A 14,408-nucleotide genomic window follows, 5' to 3' on the forward strand; every position below is an offset into this window, starting at 1 on the left:
GCTACAAAAATGTCAGGAGCATGTTACATTCTGCTTGCCCAGACAAACACACTGGAGGACTTCCAGTATGGTTTAATCAGGCTCCAAGAACAAGGTCCAAATGCAAAGATTCAACCCTATAACACAGGATGAAGATGAGAGCACTTTCAAACATGTGCAGAGCAGTGGTCCCTCTAATTTCTTTCATCTCCGTGCAGAATAAGTTTTGTTTTGGGCGGCAGTGTCAAGGCAGTGTGTGCGCACCTGCATTCAGAATGGGGCCTTCCTGATTCAACCTGAGCAGGATTGAAAATGAACTGAGCAGACTTCCAAAAACTTGTGAGAGCATGCACATGTGTAGGCCTTAGAAGGAACAGTGGTGCAGAGCGCTCTCTGAACATGTGAAAAGACCATTTGCAAAATGCATTTATCTAACTTAACTGTGGAAACACAGCCAATTCAGACACTGCTTCCAGATCAAAAGGTACAATTTCTAGGCTGACCTGAGTCCTTACACTTCTCAGTTCATCAACTTGCACATACTAGCTCTAGGTGGTTTGGAATGCAGACACAGAATGGAGGATATGTCCACCTCTTTGAAGAACATAGTTGTAAAACAAACAAGGCAAAGTGAAAAGAGGTGAAGAGAAAACGGATAAGCAAAGAGGAAATTCTCAATAATCATTCAAAGCACTTTCAGAAATAATATTATAAACCCTTGATTGTAGGAATGCTGTTATTGCATGATAGAAAGCAGAAAAGGGTTAATTTTAATACATTTTATCCAATGCAGTGAAGCTTTCTCACAGAGCACTACTGTGTACATGAAGGGCAACAGCATAATAAAAAGCGGAAAAGAGTGATTTCAATCTACATTAAAGCCAAGGTCCTCTTCAAGCATTACACTCTTTAAGCATATGTCTAATGTTTTGGATATACACCTAAGGTTGTAAAAATGACACAAACACATACCATACAGGTATTATGCCTGAATTTCAAACAAAGAAATTACTGAAGAAGTACAGCATACTTGAGCAGATGGCCCTAAAAGTCTCATTCTGTATAGTGGGCTGATGAATCCAGAACTACCACCAACATCTACTGTTCATGTGGTAAGTTCAATACATGTAAAATCTGCATAAAGTGCACAGGATTGATCTGCATGCCTGTTATTCACATCTCATGTTCAACATGCATAGGGATCCAGTCCCTGGGCTGACTTTTAAGAGGGACACATGTGTGTCAGTGTGGTGTAGTGGTCAGAGTGCTGGACTAGGACCAAGGAGACCAGAGTTCAAATCTCCATTCAGCCATGAAACTAGCTGGGTGACTCTGGGCCAGTCACTTCTCTCTCAGCCTAACCTACTTCACAGGGTTGTTGTGAAGAAAAACTCAAGTATGTAGTACACCACTCTGGGCTCCTTAGAGGAAGGAGGAAGAGCGGGATATAAATGTAATAATAATAATATACAGCCACTTACACCAACTTGTGTATGTGTATTCAGACACCTGTATTCTGTAATACAGACAATGTATTCTGCAAAGCCCTGTCACTCATTGTAACGGGTAGGATTTAACAAAGATGAAGGAATACAAAAGGTAGTGACAGCTGTCCTCCACCAAGGCTTGGGCCAGTTAAGCTTGGGCCCTGCTTAATTGGAAGTGTGGTAGCCTTTGGCGCAGGCGAAGGGCGCTAGTAAAGAGCATTTGCTAGGTGATAAGGTAATAACCCTGTTTTACCTGAAGGGAAGCGCAATACGGTACGTCAATATACACAGTATTTAGGCAGAGCCAGTTCGTGGCCAATGCGCCCGATGATTCTCCCTGCTGGGAGCGACTCACCCGCGTTGTAGAAACGGTCCAACACCGCCGTCTCCCCAAAATCCAGCTTGCCGAAGTGCAGAGTCTGCAGGTCGGCATCGACGATCTCACACGCCTCCCGCAGGCTCTGCAGGGCCCCGCTCTCCGCCGCCTGCAGCAGCCCGGGGCTCGCTTCGTTGATCACGTAAGATACCGTGGTCCTCCTGTTGAAGCTGCCGCCGCCGCCGCCGCCGCCAGCGCTGCTTTTGGCCCGGGCGGCCGTGTCGCTGGCAGGGCAGGTGGTGTTGCTGTCCTCATTCCAAAAGGTGCCGGGCGGCGGCGCGCCTGGGCCGCAAAGGAAGCCCCGAGCCACCCCCTCACCTGCCAGCAGCGCTCTCCTGGGGAGTTCGTCGTCGTAGAGCAGCGGGCAGCCTCCACCCACGATGCCCGGCGGGCTGGGCACCGAGAAGCTGATGACGCCCTCGCTGCTGTCGCTCATGCCGGCCGCTCTGTGCCGCCGCGGCGTCCTGCGCCAGCCTTCGCGTTCCTGGGCGACGGGACTTCAGGCAGATGCCATGCTGGTGCTCCTGCCGCCGCCGCCGCCGCCTCTTCCCCACGATCTGCCTGCCTCCGTTCGCGGGGGCTTCTGCAAGCTGCTGCTGAGCTGGAACTAGGGCGAGCCGCGGGAAAGGAGCCTCTCTTTGCGCTTACACCGCAGAGCCGGCGAGAGAAGCACGACTTCCTCTGATGCCTGCCCAAGCCACCATTGCGCGCCCCGTTCCTAAGCTCTGCCGGCTCATCAGGTTGCGGATCAGCTCCCTCGGCAGCCGTGGGAGCCTGGGAAAAGCATGCACAAGCCTCTTCAAAGTCGCCGCTTCTCTATACCAAGCCCCTGCCGGAGTGCCTTGCTCACCGGAACGCAACCCCTACCTCGCCTACTGAGGTCCTTTGCCAACCAGAAAGCACACAGAAAACGACAAGAGCTCAACCACTTGTTGCATCGCAACTGTGCGCAAACCCTGCAAGGCAGCCCATAGCCTGCCCCGGAAAAGCCCCGCCTTCCTGCCTCAACCACGCCCCCTGCTTTGTAGTATGAACTGCGCATTCCGGCGCTCGTAAACACGAGTGCTGAAGTTTGGTAAAGAGAAATCTAAAGTGGAAAGTCTCTCCCGTATTGTAAAGCGCCCTCTGCTGTTCTACTCCGGGCGTGATTATTTTGCCAATGGTTTCCTTCTTCAAACATGAATCTGGTAGTAAAGAGTATATACTGTAACTCTTCTGCTCCTTCACAACGACACAGAAGCAAGAAGTCTGCACTCTCTAAAGGGTCCATATACAGTGATATGTTTCCAACAGCGACTTCCAGATTTAATTCCAATCCATTGTGATATGGTTTCTGGAAGGAAATGAGGATAACTTTGCTCTTTAAAGAATAGGGCAAATGGAATCAAGCACTTCTAGGAATGCTTATTCCATTGTATATCTGTTCATATATAATGAACACCTACCACCTGTTTGGCCTACCACCTGTTTTCTTGACCCACATGGCTTATATTATCTGGCAGGGGGTTTGTTGTAGAAGGCTTGGTAGAGATTATAAATGTGTCTCTGAGGGAAGGGAAGATGCCTCCTTGTCTTAAGGAGAAAATTATTAGACTGCTTCTGAAGAGGATCCCTCGGACGTGAACAACTACAGGCCTGTCTCCAACCTTCCGTGGCTGGACAAGGTAATTGAGAGGGTGGTGGCCTCACAGCTCCAGACAGTCTTGGATGAAACTGATTATCTTGACACATTTCAAACTGGCTTTCGGGCTGGCTATGGGGTGGAGACTGCTTTGGTCGGCCTGATGGATGATCTCCAATTGGGAATTGACAGAGGAAGTGTGACTCTGTTGGTCTTTCTGGACCTCTCGGCGGCTTTCAATACTATCGACCATAGTATCCTTCTGAGGTGTCTGAGGGGGTTGGGAGTTGGAGACACTGCTTTGCAGTGGTTCCGCTCCTACCTCTTGGGCAGGTTCCAGATGGTGTCCCTTGGAGACTGCTGTTCTTCAAAATCTGAACTTTTGTATGGTGTTCCCCAGGGCTCCATATTGTCTCCAATGTTGTTTAATATCTACATGAAACCACTGGGAGAAATCATCAGGAGATTTGGTGCAGCGTGCTATCAGTATGCTGATGACACCCAAATCTATCTCTCCATGTCAGCATCATCGGGAGAGGGCATAACCTCCCTAAATGCCTGCCTGGAGTTGGTGATGAGCTAGATGAGGGATAACAAACTGAGACTGAATCCGGCTAAGACGGAGGTATTCATTGTGCGGGGTCGGAACTCGAGAGAAGATTTTGATCTGCCTGTTCTGGATGGGATCACACTTCCCCAGAAGGAACAGGTACGCAGTCTAGGGGTGCTTCTGGATCCGAGCCTCTCCCTGGTGTCTCAGGTTGAGGCGGTGGCCAGAAGTGCCTTCTATCAGCTTCGGCTGATACGCCAGCTGCATCCATTTCTTGAGGTGAATGACCTCAGAACAGTGGTACATCTGCTGGTAACCTCCAGACTGAATTACTGCAATGCTCTCTATGTGGGGCTGCCCTTGTACGTAGTCCCGAAACTACAGCTGGTCCAGAATGCTGCAGCCAGGCTGGTCTCTGGGTCATCTCGGAGAGACCATATAACTCCCATATTGAAGGAGCTACACTGGCTGCCGATATGCATCTGCAGCTGCCACCGGCTCGTCTGGTGGCCACTCAGGGTCGGGCCTTCTCCGCTGCTGGCTCGAGGCTTTGGAATGCGCTCCCTAGTGAAATAAGAGCCTCCCCATCTCTGACAGCTTTTTAAAAGTCTTTAAAAACACATCTCTTCACCCAGGCTTTTAATTAATCTTGTTTTAATGGTTTTAAAGCTGTTTTAAAATATTGTTTTAAAGCTGTTTTAAAATATTATTTTAAAATTTTTAAATTGCTGTAATGTGTGTGTTCCCCCCCCCCCGCCACCCATTTTTGTCTTAATGAATGTTTTACTTTGTTTTTATTCTGTTGTAAACTGCCCAGAGATGTAAGTTTTGGGCAGTATAAAAATGTTTTAATAAAATAATAAATAAATAAATATCTCTTTGGGGGCTTGTTCTTCCAAACAGTATAGCATATTTAACATTTTATTTCTACAGAACAAAGTCATAAAGTTGAACCATGGATTACGCTCAGCTGAAGCCAGGATTTATTTCTAAGTAACTGGCATTTAATGGGAGAATGTGTATCTTCTATAGGACTCTGTAGACAAGTCTGTTCTTCCCTCCACCCCCACAAGGGGATTAGAAGGTCATTAGAAGGCAGTCGATAACAGTGTCCCTTAGGTTAAAGAATGTTCTGAACAAAACGACTGAGAGTTGCATTGGTGCAGTTCTTGCAGGACTGCAGAACAGCATGTGTGAATGCCTCCAGCCAGCATAAAAACTTGCTGCACATAGAAAATGAGAGGGAAAGGTTCTGGCTTAGTCTTCTCCCACATGCTAATTTTCTATGTACAAGGATTTTTTCAAACTTGTCCTCACCTGTATTTCTTTTATTTATTTTTACACTTATATCCCACTTTTCCTCTGAAGAGCTCAGAGCAGTGTACATGGTTATTTTTATCCTCACAACAACCCTGTGAGGTAGGTTAGACTAAGAGATACATGACTGGCCCAAAGTCACCCAGTGAGTTTCATGGTTGAATGAGGATTCGAACCTGGGTCTTCCCAGTCCTAGTCCAGCACTCTAACCACTACACTATGCTGGCTCTGTAGTCTAAAGTGGCAAAAGTGACTCCAAAATATCTGCCTTGTGTGCTTCAGCGGACTATGTTATTCTGCTCTGTCCTACATACAAGAAATATCTGGAAATAAAATGTGTTTCCAGACCTCTGTTTCCCTATAGCAGGCAGACTTTGTGGGAGATGCTTTGGAAGGGTGAAACTGTTAAATTGAACATTCATGTGGTTGGCTATAGGAAGTGAGGATGCAGTACTGCTGAAGCCTGGTTCCTGTCTGTGCCAGGCAACTAGAATCACTAGTTTCACAGTGGAAGAAACTGCTTGTCTATAGAAAGCTGCTGCGGGAAACTTCTTCTTCTTCTTTTTTAAGCTGCAGGAAACCTTCTTTACTTATTTGGCAGGTATCATTGGAACCTGTTCTGGCAGACTCATCCAGAACAGGAACATGCTGAGCATCAAATACTTTGTCAGGACATTGAAGGGTATTTTTTTTTAAGGCAGACATGTATCTTTTTAATTTAAGACACATGCCTGACATCTCAATGGATCATTGACAGGTCTGGTTCTAAGCCATCCTAAAGAGATAATTGATCTAAACCTCCAAGGAGCAAGAGTTGCTAAGTAAATCATTCCATTGCTTAATTCTTGAAGAAAGTAATTTTTAAAAAACATATAGAGTTTTGATATAATGACTCTCTTGACCTAAACTAAAATTAAATATTTGAGCATTCCTAAGCATTATGGGTGTGAGGCGTTTACCCAGCATTGAACTGGCCAGGACCAATTATTAGCAGCCCAATCAAGAAGGACTGTGAGATAAACGCAATGTTTATGCTTCTGCTAGTAATACACTTCCATATGAAGTCTGCCTCACACTGGTTTAACCTAGTGGCCTTTCATTGAGATTAATTGTACTGTGTCCATCTTCAGGGCATATGCCCCACTTTGTTCTTAAAACTTTCTCATGGCAAATGTGTTCAGTTTGTTACATGCATGGTTCTGTATTTCTTTTTAGAGTTGAATTTTCAGTGGAAATTTCTATATAACATTTGAATTATTTTGAAAACGTCAAAGGAGTTTAAAAGTACAAGGAATGTTTTCCCTGGAAGGAGAGTTTCAAACATTTTCTGTTCACAATACAGTCTCCTGTGAACATTTCCTGCAAATTAACAAGCTTGCTGAGATTGCTGAGATCTCATGGGATATGGTCTCCTGGCATGGTGGCTTAGCTGATGATGTAGTGAAAATGTAGAACCAGAGACGAGCAGACCAGAGATGGTATTGGTTATAAACATCATAAAAATGACTTATTTTTGTTTTATACATTTAGAAACATAAGCTTGTAACAAGAACCATAAAAGTGAGTTTGTGAAAGTCTCCAGTCATAAACATTTCTGTGAATTCCATCTTTATGCCTTGTATCCAAGTCTAAGAGCTTACATGTTTGCACTGGCATGATTCTATTTAGATTTATGTAGTGGATAATTGGCAACATGACATACAGGCACTCCCCAACTTACAAACAAACACCCGACTTACAAACGACTCATACTTACAAATGAAGCTCCATAGCTTCCATAGCATATTAAATGAATACAAACAAGCCATCCCTGATAGGAACGATATGCATTCTGAGTGATCAACATCCAACTTGCAAATGAACTTTTGAAACACAAACTGTTTGTAAGCTGGGGACTCCCTGTATATGAGAGCCAATGTCATGCAGCAGAGAAGATGTTGGTCTAAAAACCGGGCTTGCTTGGCACTGGCTGCCAGCCATGCTTGTGCCTTACTCCACAATTGTACCATAGGCATATCTAGTTCAGACCTAATCCCTTAACATTTTTTTAAAAATTCATTTTAAAACAGAGAGATGCCCCTACACTATTTAACCTGTATATCAATTCTATAGTCTCTTTTATTTCCTCCCCTTCCACGCATCCTCCCAAGATCGCGAATGGGCATATCTCCGTTCTATTATATGCGGATGATATGGCGATTCTTTCGCTAACACCAATTGCCCTAAAGCGTGCTGTCCTTTTGTTAGATAAATACTGTACACAGGAGAACTTGGAGATCAATTATCAAAAGACAAGAGTCATGGTCTTTGCTAACCAGCCCAGAGGGCATCAGTCATCAATAAGCTCACATAGGATAGAGCAGGTTAAGTCCTTTAGGTATTTAGGAGTTCTATTTCATTCTTCCTGTTCACGTAAACCTCACCTCGATTCGGCAATTTTAAAGGCCAAACCAGTAGTTAAATCAATACTCTCTTACTATTACACTAAGGGTGCATCCTGTGTTCCGGCCGTGATCAAACTATTCTCGGCAAAGGTTTTGCCTCAACTTTTTTATGGAGCTCAGTTGGGCATAGTTAAAAATCTTGATCCGTTGGAGGCACTGCAGTCAAAATTTTTAAGAGCTGTACTGGCTGTTCCCAGATGTGCCCCCACGGTGGCTCTGAGAAGAGAGGTTGGAATGATTAGGCTACAGACATGCTTATGGAGAGTCATTATTCTTTACTGGTTAAAAATTTATTTTTTGCAGGAGGGTTTGGTTGCTTTTATAAAACAGGACTCCTTTAAATTTAGATGGCACACTGAGGCCATTGATAAGCTGGCCCGCTCTGGATACTCCTTAGAGGCCATACAGGAGCTTGGTTACGACAGAGCTCATATCCAATTATTCAACGCCTAATGGATATTGAGTTGCAATATGAAATTTCCCAGATATCTAAAAGATCATTCCTGAGTGACCAGTTGAGTGGATTTAATTTGGCCCCCTATCTCCGGGTAGTTACGATTCCTGAATATAGATGAGCCATGATGCTGGCCAGGTTGGATGGCCTTCCGTCTGCAGTTCTGTTTGGTAGATATGCAGGAATTCCCCTGGCGAATCGTGTATGTCCTTGTGATAAGGGCTGTGTTGAAACAATAGCACATGCCTTTTTACATTGTAGCTTCTATGATGAAGCCAGAGGAAAGCTACTTTCTCCCCTTCTGATAAATTTTAATGGAAGAGCAGATGATGTTTTATTGAGGTTTTTATTTTCTCTATGTGATGAAGATAAAATTAGAACTGTGGCTAAATACTGTTTTATTCTTTGTAAAATATTTGCTAATTTTTAGTTTATGTTTTTATGTCTGTATTTGTAATACTGCTGGTCAAGGACCAAATTAATATTACGTTCACGTTCAGAGAGAGATGCACAACATGGTGAGACACTGCTGAGGTGAGGGGAGGTGGATGCCTGTTTGCAGATGTTTGTGAGTTTTATTTTATTAATGTTTAAGAGCTGTATCATGCTGTGCTGGCATCGCACACTGAGGGACCTTGGCCTCTAAGAAGTTCATGAAAACAACAAAATAAATATTTAACAAAGTTTACCAATGGCCACGGTCATGAGGGAGGGTGGATTTGTTTTATATGTTCTGTATGGAATAGGCCTAAGTCCTGAGGTGGGGAAATTGCTGGAGGAGGCAAGAGCTTCTCTCTGACACCTTCTCAGGACTACCTTTTGTGTGAGTCTGAGTCACAATTTTACCTAAAAGCAAAATACCAAATAATTTAGTGCATTGTGTATGGCTGAAAAGGCTGTGCTTTCCTCTCCCTTCACTGGTCCCTGCTAAGGACTAGTGCAGACATCTCTTATTGTATGTGTTTTGCCAGATTATCCATATGGAATCCTTGGACCAAAATACTCTTGTGTGCAGGAGAAGAGAGGAAGAATTCTCTGGCTTCTTCACCCGCTTCTCTTTCTCTCACAGATGCACCACAAGTCACCTCAAGAAAGTGCCCTGAAGGAACACAGCTGCCATCTGCCTTTGTATTTTTCACCTCATCTTGTGTCCCTGTCATATCACACCTAATCTAATTTAACAGAATGAAGAGTTCCTTTCTCTGCTGTCTTACAAAAACCCTAGCTTTTTCTACTCCATTCTATGTGTCCTGTCTTCCCTTTGTTCAAACCTATTTGTTCTAGGTTTGCCAACCTCCAGGATTGGCCTGAAGCAGTGGTATAGATGCAAATTCAGAAGTTGCTCTCCCGATTATATGCCCCATAGCCATGCTGCAGACAAATGGCCATGTTCCACAGCCACACACCCTACTTAGATTATATGCAATAATTTTAGGAGTTTTGCTACAGGAAGTCAGTGATAGTTTCCTGACCTCACAGAGCTTGAACCTGATGTAGTTTCTCTCCCAGAAGACTGTAAGGATTCCACAAAGGGTGGAGGACAGTCCTTGTAATATGACAATAAAAGAACAATAATAAAATCCATTGTAATCTGACATTCAATTATGTAACAAACTTCTTGCCAAAGAGTATTAGGAAGTATTGACCTTGGTTACCAAACTCTGCTCTAAGTAACAACATAGACTAGCATATGTACTATGTACCCCAAGAGTAAAATGAGAAACCTGAAGGAAATGCAGCTGCCACAAGTGGGGTTCTTCTGGGTTGCCCATTGTGATGACTCCTGTATCCACTACTACTGTTTATCTACAATATGGATAAACCTGTGTCCATGATCTTGTGTGCACATGTATTTTAATAAACCCAATGCTTCAAGTGAACATGTCTAGTCGAGCAAAGTTGTGCCTTTTCCTAAGAATTGCTTCATGGTTATGTAACCTCTTGCAAAATCTCATTATTCATGTTGCTTGAGTTACCTACACACTGCAGCTTGAAACTGATTAAACCTTTCAGGCTTTTTGATAGTGTCAGTAATAACTCATTCATGCAAGAAGTGCTATAGGCTAATCAACATGGCCCTGGCCCTTGAATGGCATTTTTTCTCCCCCTTTCATTCCAAGGGGAGTGTTGCAAAAACATATGCCTTAACACATTTCCATTGCTACTGAGTCTTTTGGAGAGCAATGGCAGATAAAATTCTACCAAGTGAGTCTACCAAGGTAAAATTCTACCATAATACATTTTATTTGTATTTTGCACAAACTTACTCACATTATGGGACACACAGAGACAAGGGCTATGCTTACTTTAGAGTAAGTACCAATAAAATCAGTAAAACATTCTTCTCAATAAACATGAATGGGACTGGGCTGCAAAGCTCATAGATTTCAAAGAGATACCAATGACATCAAGGCTGCAAGGCTAACAATAGGGATCTGTGAATCGATTTGGGTACAAATCAATTTGTACACAAATCTAGCTGACTGGGGTGATTTGGAGAAAGAACAAATAACCCCTGTGGTCCATTGGCTAGATTCGGGTCCAAATTGAATCATGCCAGATTTGAATCAATCCGAGGTTTGGAAGTCTTTTATCATTTTCCCCAGATTCCCAGCTTTCATATATATATATTTAAAGCTAAGCTCTAGCCCTTGTAGAAGTGGAGTTATGGAACAAAATGTGCAGTCATTATTTTTCAAGTGTTTGGATTCTTTAGTGTATAATAACTTTTCCTCATAATGAATCCCTATGAGGATTCATTGCACACCTTCATTTATTCTATTCATTTTTACTGTCTTTGCACAGTGCCAACTGTCAACTGCCATGTGCCAACTACACCCCCCCCACACTCTCAAGGCAGTGGGGTACTACTCAGTTTATGTTCTAGGAACTTTTTCAAGTGTTTAGCAGTCTTCCCTCTTAATAGGGATTCCCAGATGTTTTTGACTACAACTCCCAGAATCCCCAGCTGCAATGGCCTTTGGCTGGGGATTATGGGAGTTGTAGTCAACAACATCTGGGAATCCCTGTTAGAGGGAACACTGGTGTTTAGACTCTTTGGTGTCTAATAACCTTTCCTCATAATGAATCCCTATGAGGATTCATTACACACCAAAGAGTCTAAACACTTCAAAAATTCCTAAAATATAAACTGAATACCCAGTGGCTTGCAGGTTGGGGGGGATAGTTTGCACATTGGATGCCACTAATTCCCCACCCTCACCCACAAAACAGTGGGGTCAAAATGAAAAGAAACATGAAAGTGTGTAATGAAGACACCAAAGAATCTAAACACTTCAAAAATTCCTAAAAAAAAATCAAGTGAGTACCCCAATATCTGTGTGTGTGGGGGGGTGTAGCCAACACATGGCAGTTGACAGTTGGCACTGTCCAATGACAGTCACAATGAACAGGAAAAATGAAGGCGTATAATGAATCCTCATAGTAATTCATTATGGGGGAAAGTTATTAGACACCAAAGTATCTAAACACTTCAGTATTCCTTAAAAAAAAACCCTGAGTACCCCACTGCCTTGTTGGCACATGGCAGTTGACAGTTAGTACTGTCAATGACAGTTACAATGAACAGAAGAAATGAAGGTGTGCAATGAATCCTCACGCAATGAAGCTCAAGCAATGAATCTTGTTGATTCATTATGAGGAAAAGTTATTAGAGACCAAAGAATCCAAACACTTGAAAAATAGTGACCGCACATTTTGCTCCATAACTCCACTTCTACAAGTGCTAGAGCCTAGCTTTTTTAAAGAATAATAATATTAATTAATTTATTTATTAATTAAAGCTGGGGATCCATGTTAGGGTTAGGATAGGGTGACTAAATCCCCATTATTTCCTATGGCGGAAATATAGAAAATCAGTAAAAACTAAAACAAGACCATTAAAACTCAACCAAGTGCCCCACTGCTTTGAAATGTGGGTGGTAGGTGGCACCCATGGTGACCCACAACCCAAATTTGGTCCCCCTAGGACCTTTATAAGTGGACTGAATTGATCCAAATCCAGATTGAATTGAATCAAATCCAAATCGAATTTGGGATGATTCGGAGGGACAGATTTGGATACTAAACAAATCAGGGATAATTTGACTCAGCCACATATCGAATCAAATTTAATGCTCTAGGAAGGATAAAAAGAGACATTAGTCTTACCTGTGAAGGGTTATTTTTCACTGTAATTGGAGCCCATCCTTGGATATAGGATTGTGTACCCAGCATGCTTCAGGCACAGACAGGATATTAATGCAGCAGATTTCCTTTCAGTCATAGGCAAAGCCCCAAAGTCCCAGTTCCAGACTGTCATGCTGAAGAATGCCATGGTAAGTAGAGAGAGCAGGAAAATATCTCAAAAGAAAAACAGAGAAAAAAAGTGCAGACATGAAAGTAAAGGAAGGACTCATACTCTGGGAGTCATCCATCACCCCTACTGGCCCTGCCAATGAGAGGGGACAGAGGACCAAGGACCAAGGAACCATGATGATTTGGTGAACCAGTTCCGCAAGTGGGGCGGATGGGGTCCGATTAAGGTGAAAAAGAACCCTTCACAGGTAAGACCGATAATTGGAGCCCATCCTTAGATACAGGGACATACCCAAGCAGGAATTTGAACTACTACCAGGGGTTGGGTGGGGGAGCACAAACTTATATGACTTGTTGGAGACTTGTTGCAGCAGCACACCCAGAGCTGCTGGTTCCATGTGGAAGGAAGAAATCTGATAGTGTTTTACAAAGGGAGTAACAGACGACCATGTCACCACCTGACAGATGGTCTGAACAGCGACATTGGCTGAGAACATGGCTGAAGCAGAAATGCTCCAGGTTGAATGAGCAGTGATGCCTTGGGGAACTGGAATGTGTATGGACTCATATGCTAGAGAGATGGTGGCTCTGATCCATTTTGAGAGAATTGCCTTGGAGACGTTATTTCCCAATGAGGCAGGGAGGAAGGATATGAACAAAGAATCTGATTTTCAGAATTCCTTGGTCTTAAATATGTAGGTATGGAGTGCTCTCCGAACATCAAGAGTGTGCCAGGCGTTCTCCTTGTCATGAACCAGAGTAGGCAGAAGGAAGGCAGAACCACCGGCTGATATTGATGGAACTTCAAATTGATCTTGGGAAAGAACATTTGAGGACGACTGCATCCTGTTGGAATATGCAAAGTTCTTTTTGGACTGATAGTGCACCATGCTCTGAGACTCTGTGAGCTGAGGTAATCACAACCAAGAAGAGCACCTTATATGAGAGAACTTTGTGCAATGCCTTGTGTAACAGTTCGAGCAGGGCTTGAATCAGTGCATTGAGCACCTTATTCAACTTCCATGAAGGGAATCTGTTTACAGGCAGGGGAGCCAGATTATTAGCCCTTTTAAATAAACACCTGATATGCACATGTAGGAGGAAAGAACCTGGAGAGTTGATCTCAAGAATGGAAGCCAATGCTGAAGTCTGTATTTGGAGTATGTTAGGTCTCAGTCCCTATTCTAGGCCAGAATGTTGGTAAAAATACTAACACTTCTGGAACACCCATAGAGGTAGGAATAATGCTCTTTTTTCTGGCCCAGTGTGAAAAGGCCATCCATGGGGCATGGTAGATTCTGTTGGTAGCCAGTCGCCTTGATGCTAGAATAGTATCTTGGACTTTACTGTCATAACCTTGATTAGCTAGGGACATGCGCTCAATGTTCATGTGTTGAGTTGGAGCCAATCTGGGTTGGAATGGATGATGGGACCCTGTCAGCAAACCATAGTCTCGGCAAGCAGATAATCAAATCATAGTCTCTGTGGCCAGAGTGGAGCTACAAGGAAGAGGGGAGCCCTCTCTCAATGGAGTTTCTGGATTACTTTGGAGATTATGGCTGTGGGAGGGAAGGTGTAGAGAAGGTCATTTGGCCAGGGGGCCGACAAGGCATCTATGGCTTGTGCTTGTGGATGGTGAAATCTGGAGTAGAATCCAGGAAATCTGGAGTAGAATCCAAGAAGCTTACTGTTGCGGTGAGTGGCAAAGAGGTCTACCACGGGGTAACCTAGTTTCTCTGACATCATCTGAAATGTCTCCAGGTTGAGTATCCACTCTGCTGGGTTGACTCTGGCGGCTGAGCCAGTCCACTCTTAGGTTGGCAGATCTGCTTAGATGTTCGGCCATCAGCGATAAGAGGTTCT

The 14,408-nt window shown here is 43.7% G+C and overlaps 1 protein-coding gene across 2 annotated transcripts in view; it reads right to left on the bottom strand.

The window, feature by feature from the left end:
• MAP3K5 (mitogen-activated protein kinase kinase kinase 5) overlaps positions 1-2,840 on the bottom strand; it is a 157,165-nt gene extending 154,325 nt beyond the window's left edge. Inside the window, exon 1 of one of the 2 annotated variants that reach the window (XM_053288751.1) lies at positions 1,822-2,840. In XM_053288751.1, the coding sequence (XP_053144726.1) occupies positions 1,822-2,278 (457 nt within the window). In that variant the 5' untranslated portion in view covers positions 2,279-2,840. The remainder of the gene's footprint in view (positions 1-1,821) is intronic. The other variant, XM_053288742.1, reaches the window with a different exon arrangement.
• Positions 2,841-14,408: the final 11,568 nt, after the last annotated feature.

Source organism: Hemicordylus capensis, chromosome 1, assembly GCF_027244095.1.
Source record: "Hemicordylus capensis ecotype Gifberg chromosome 1, rHemCap1.1.pri, whole genome shotgun sequence".
Taxonomy (NCBI): domain Eukaryota; kingdom Metazoa; phylum Chordata; class Lepidosauria; order Squamata; family Cordylidae; genus Hemicordylus; species Hemicordylus capensis.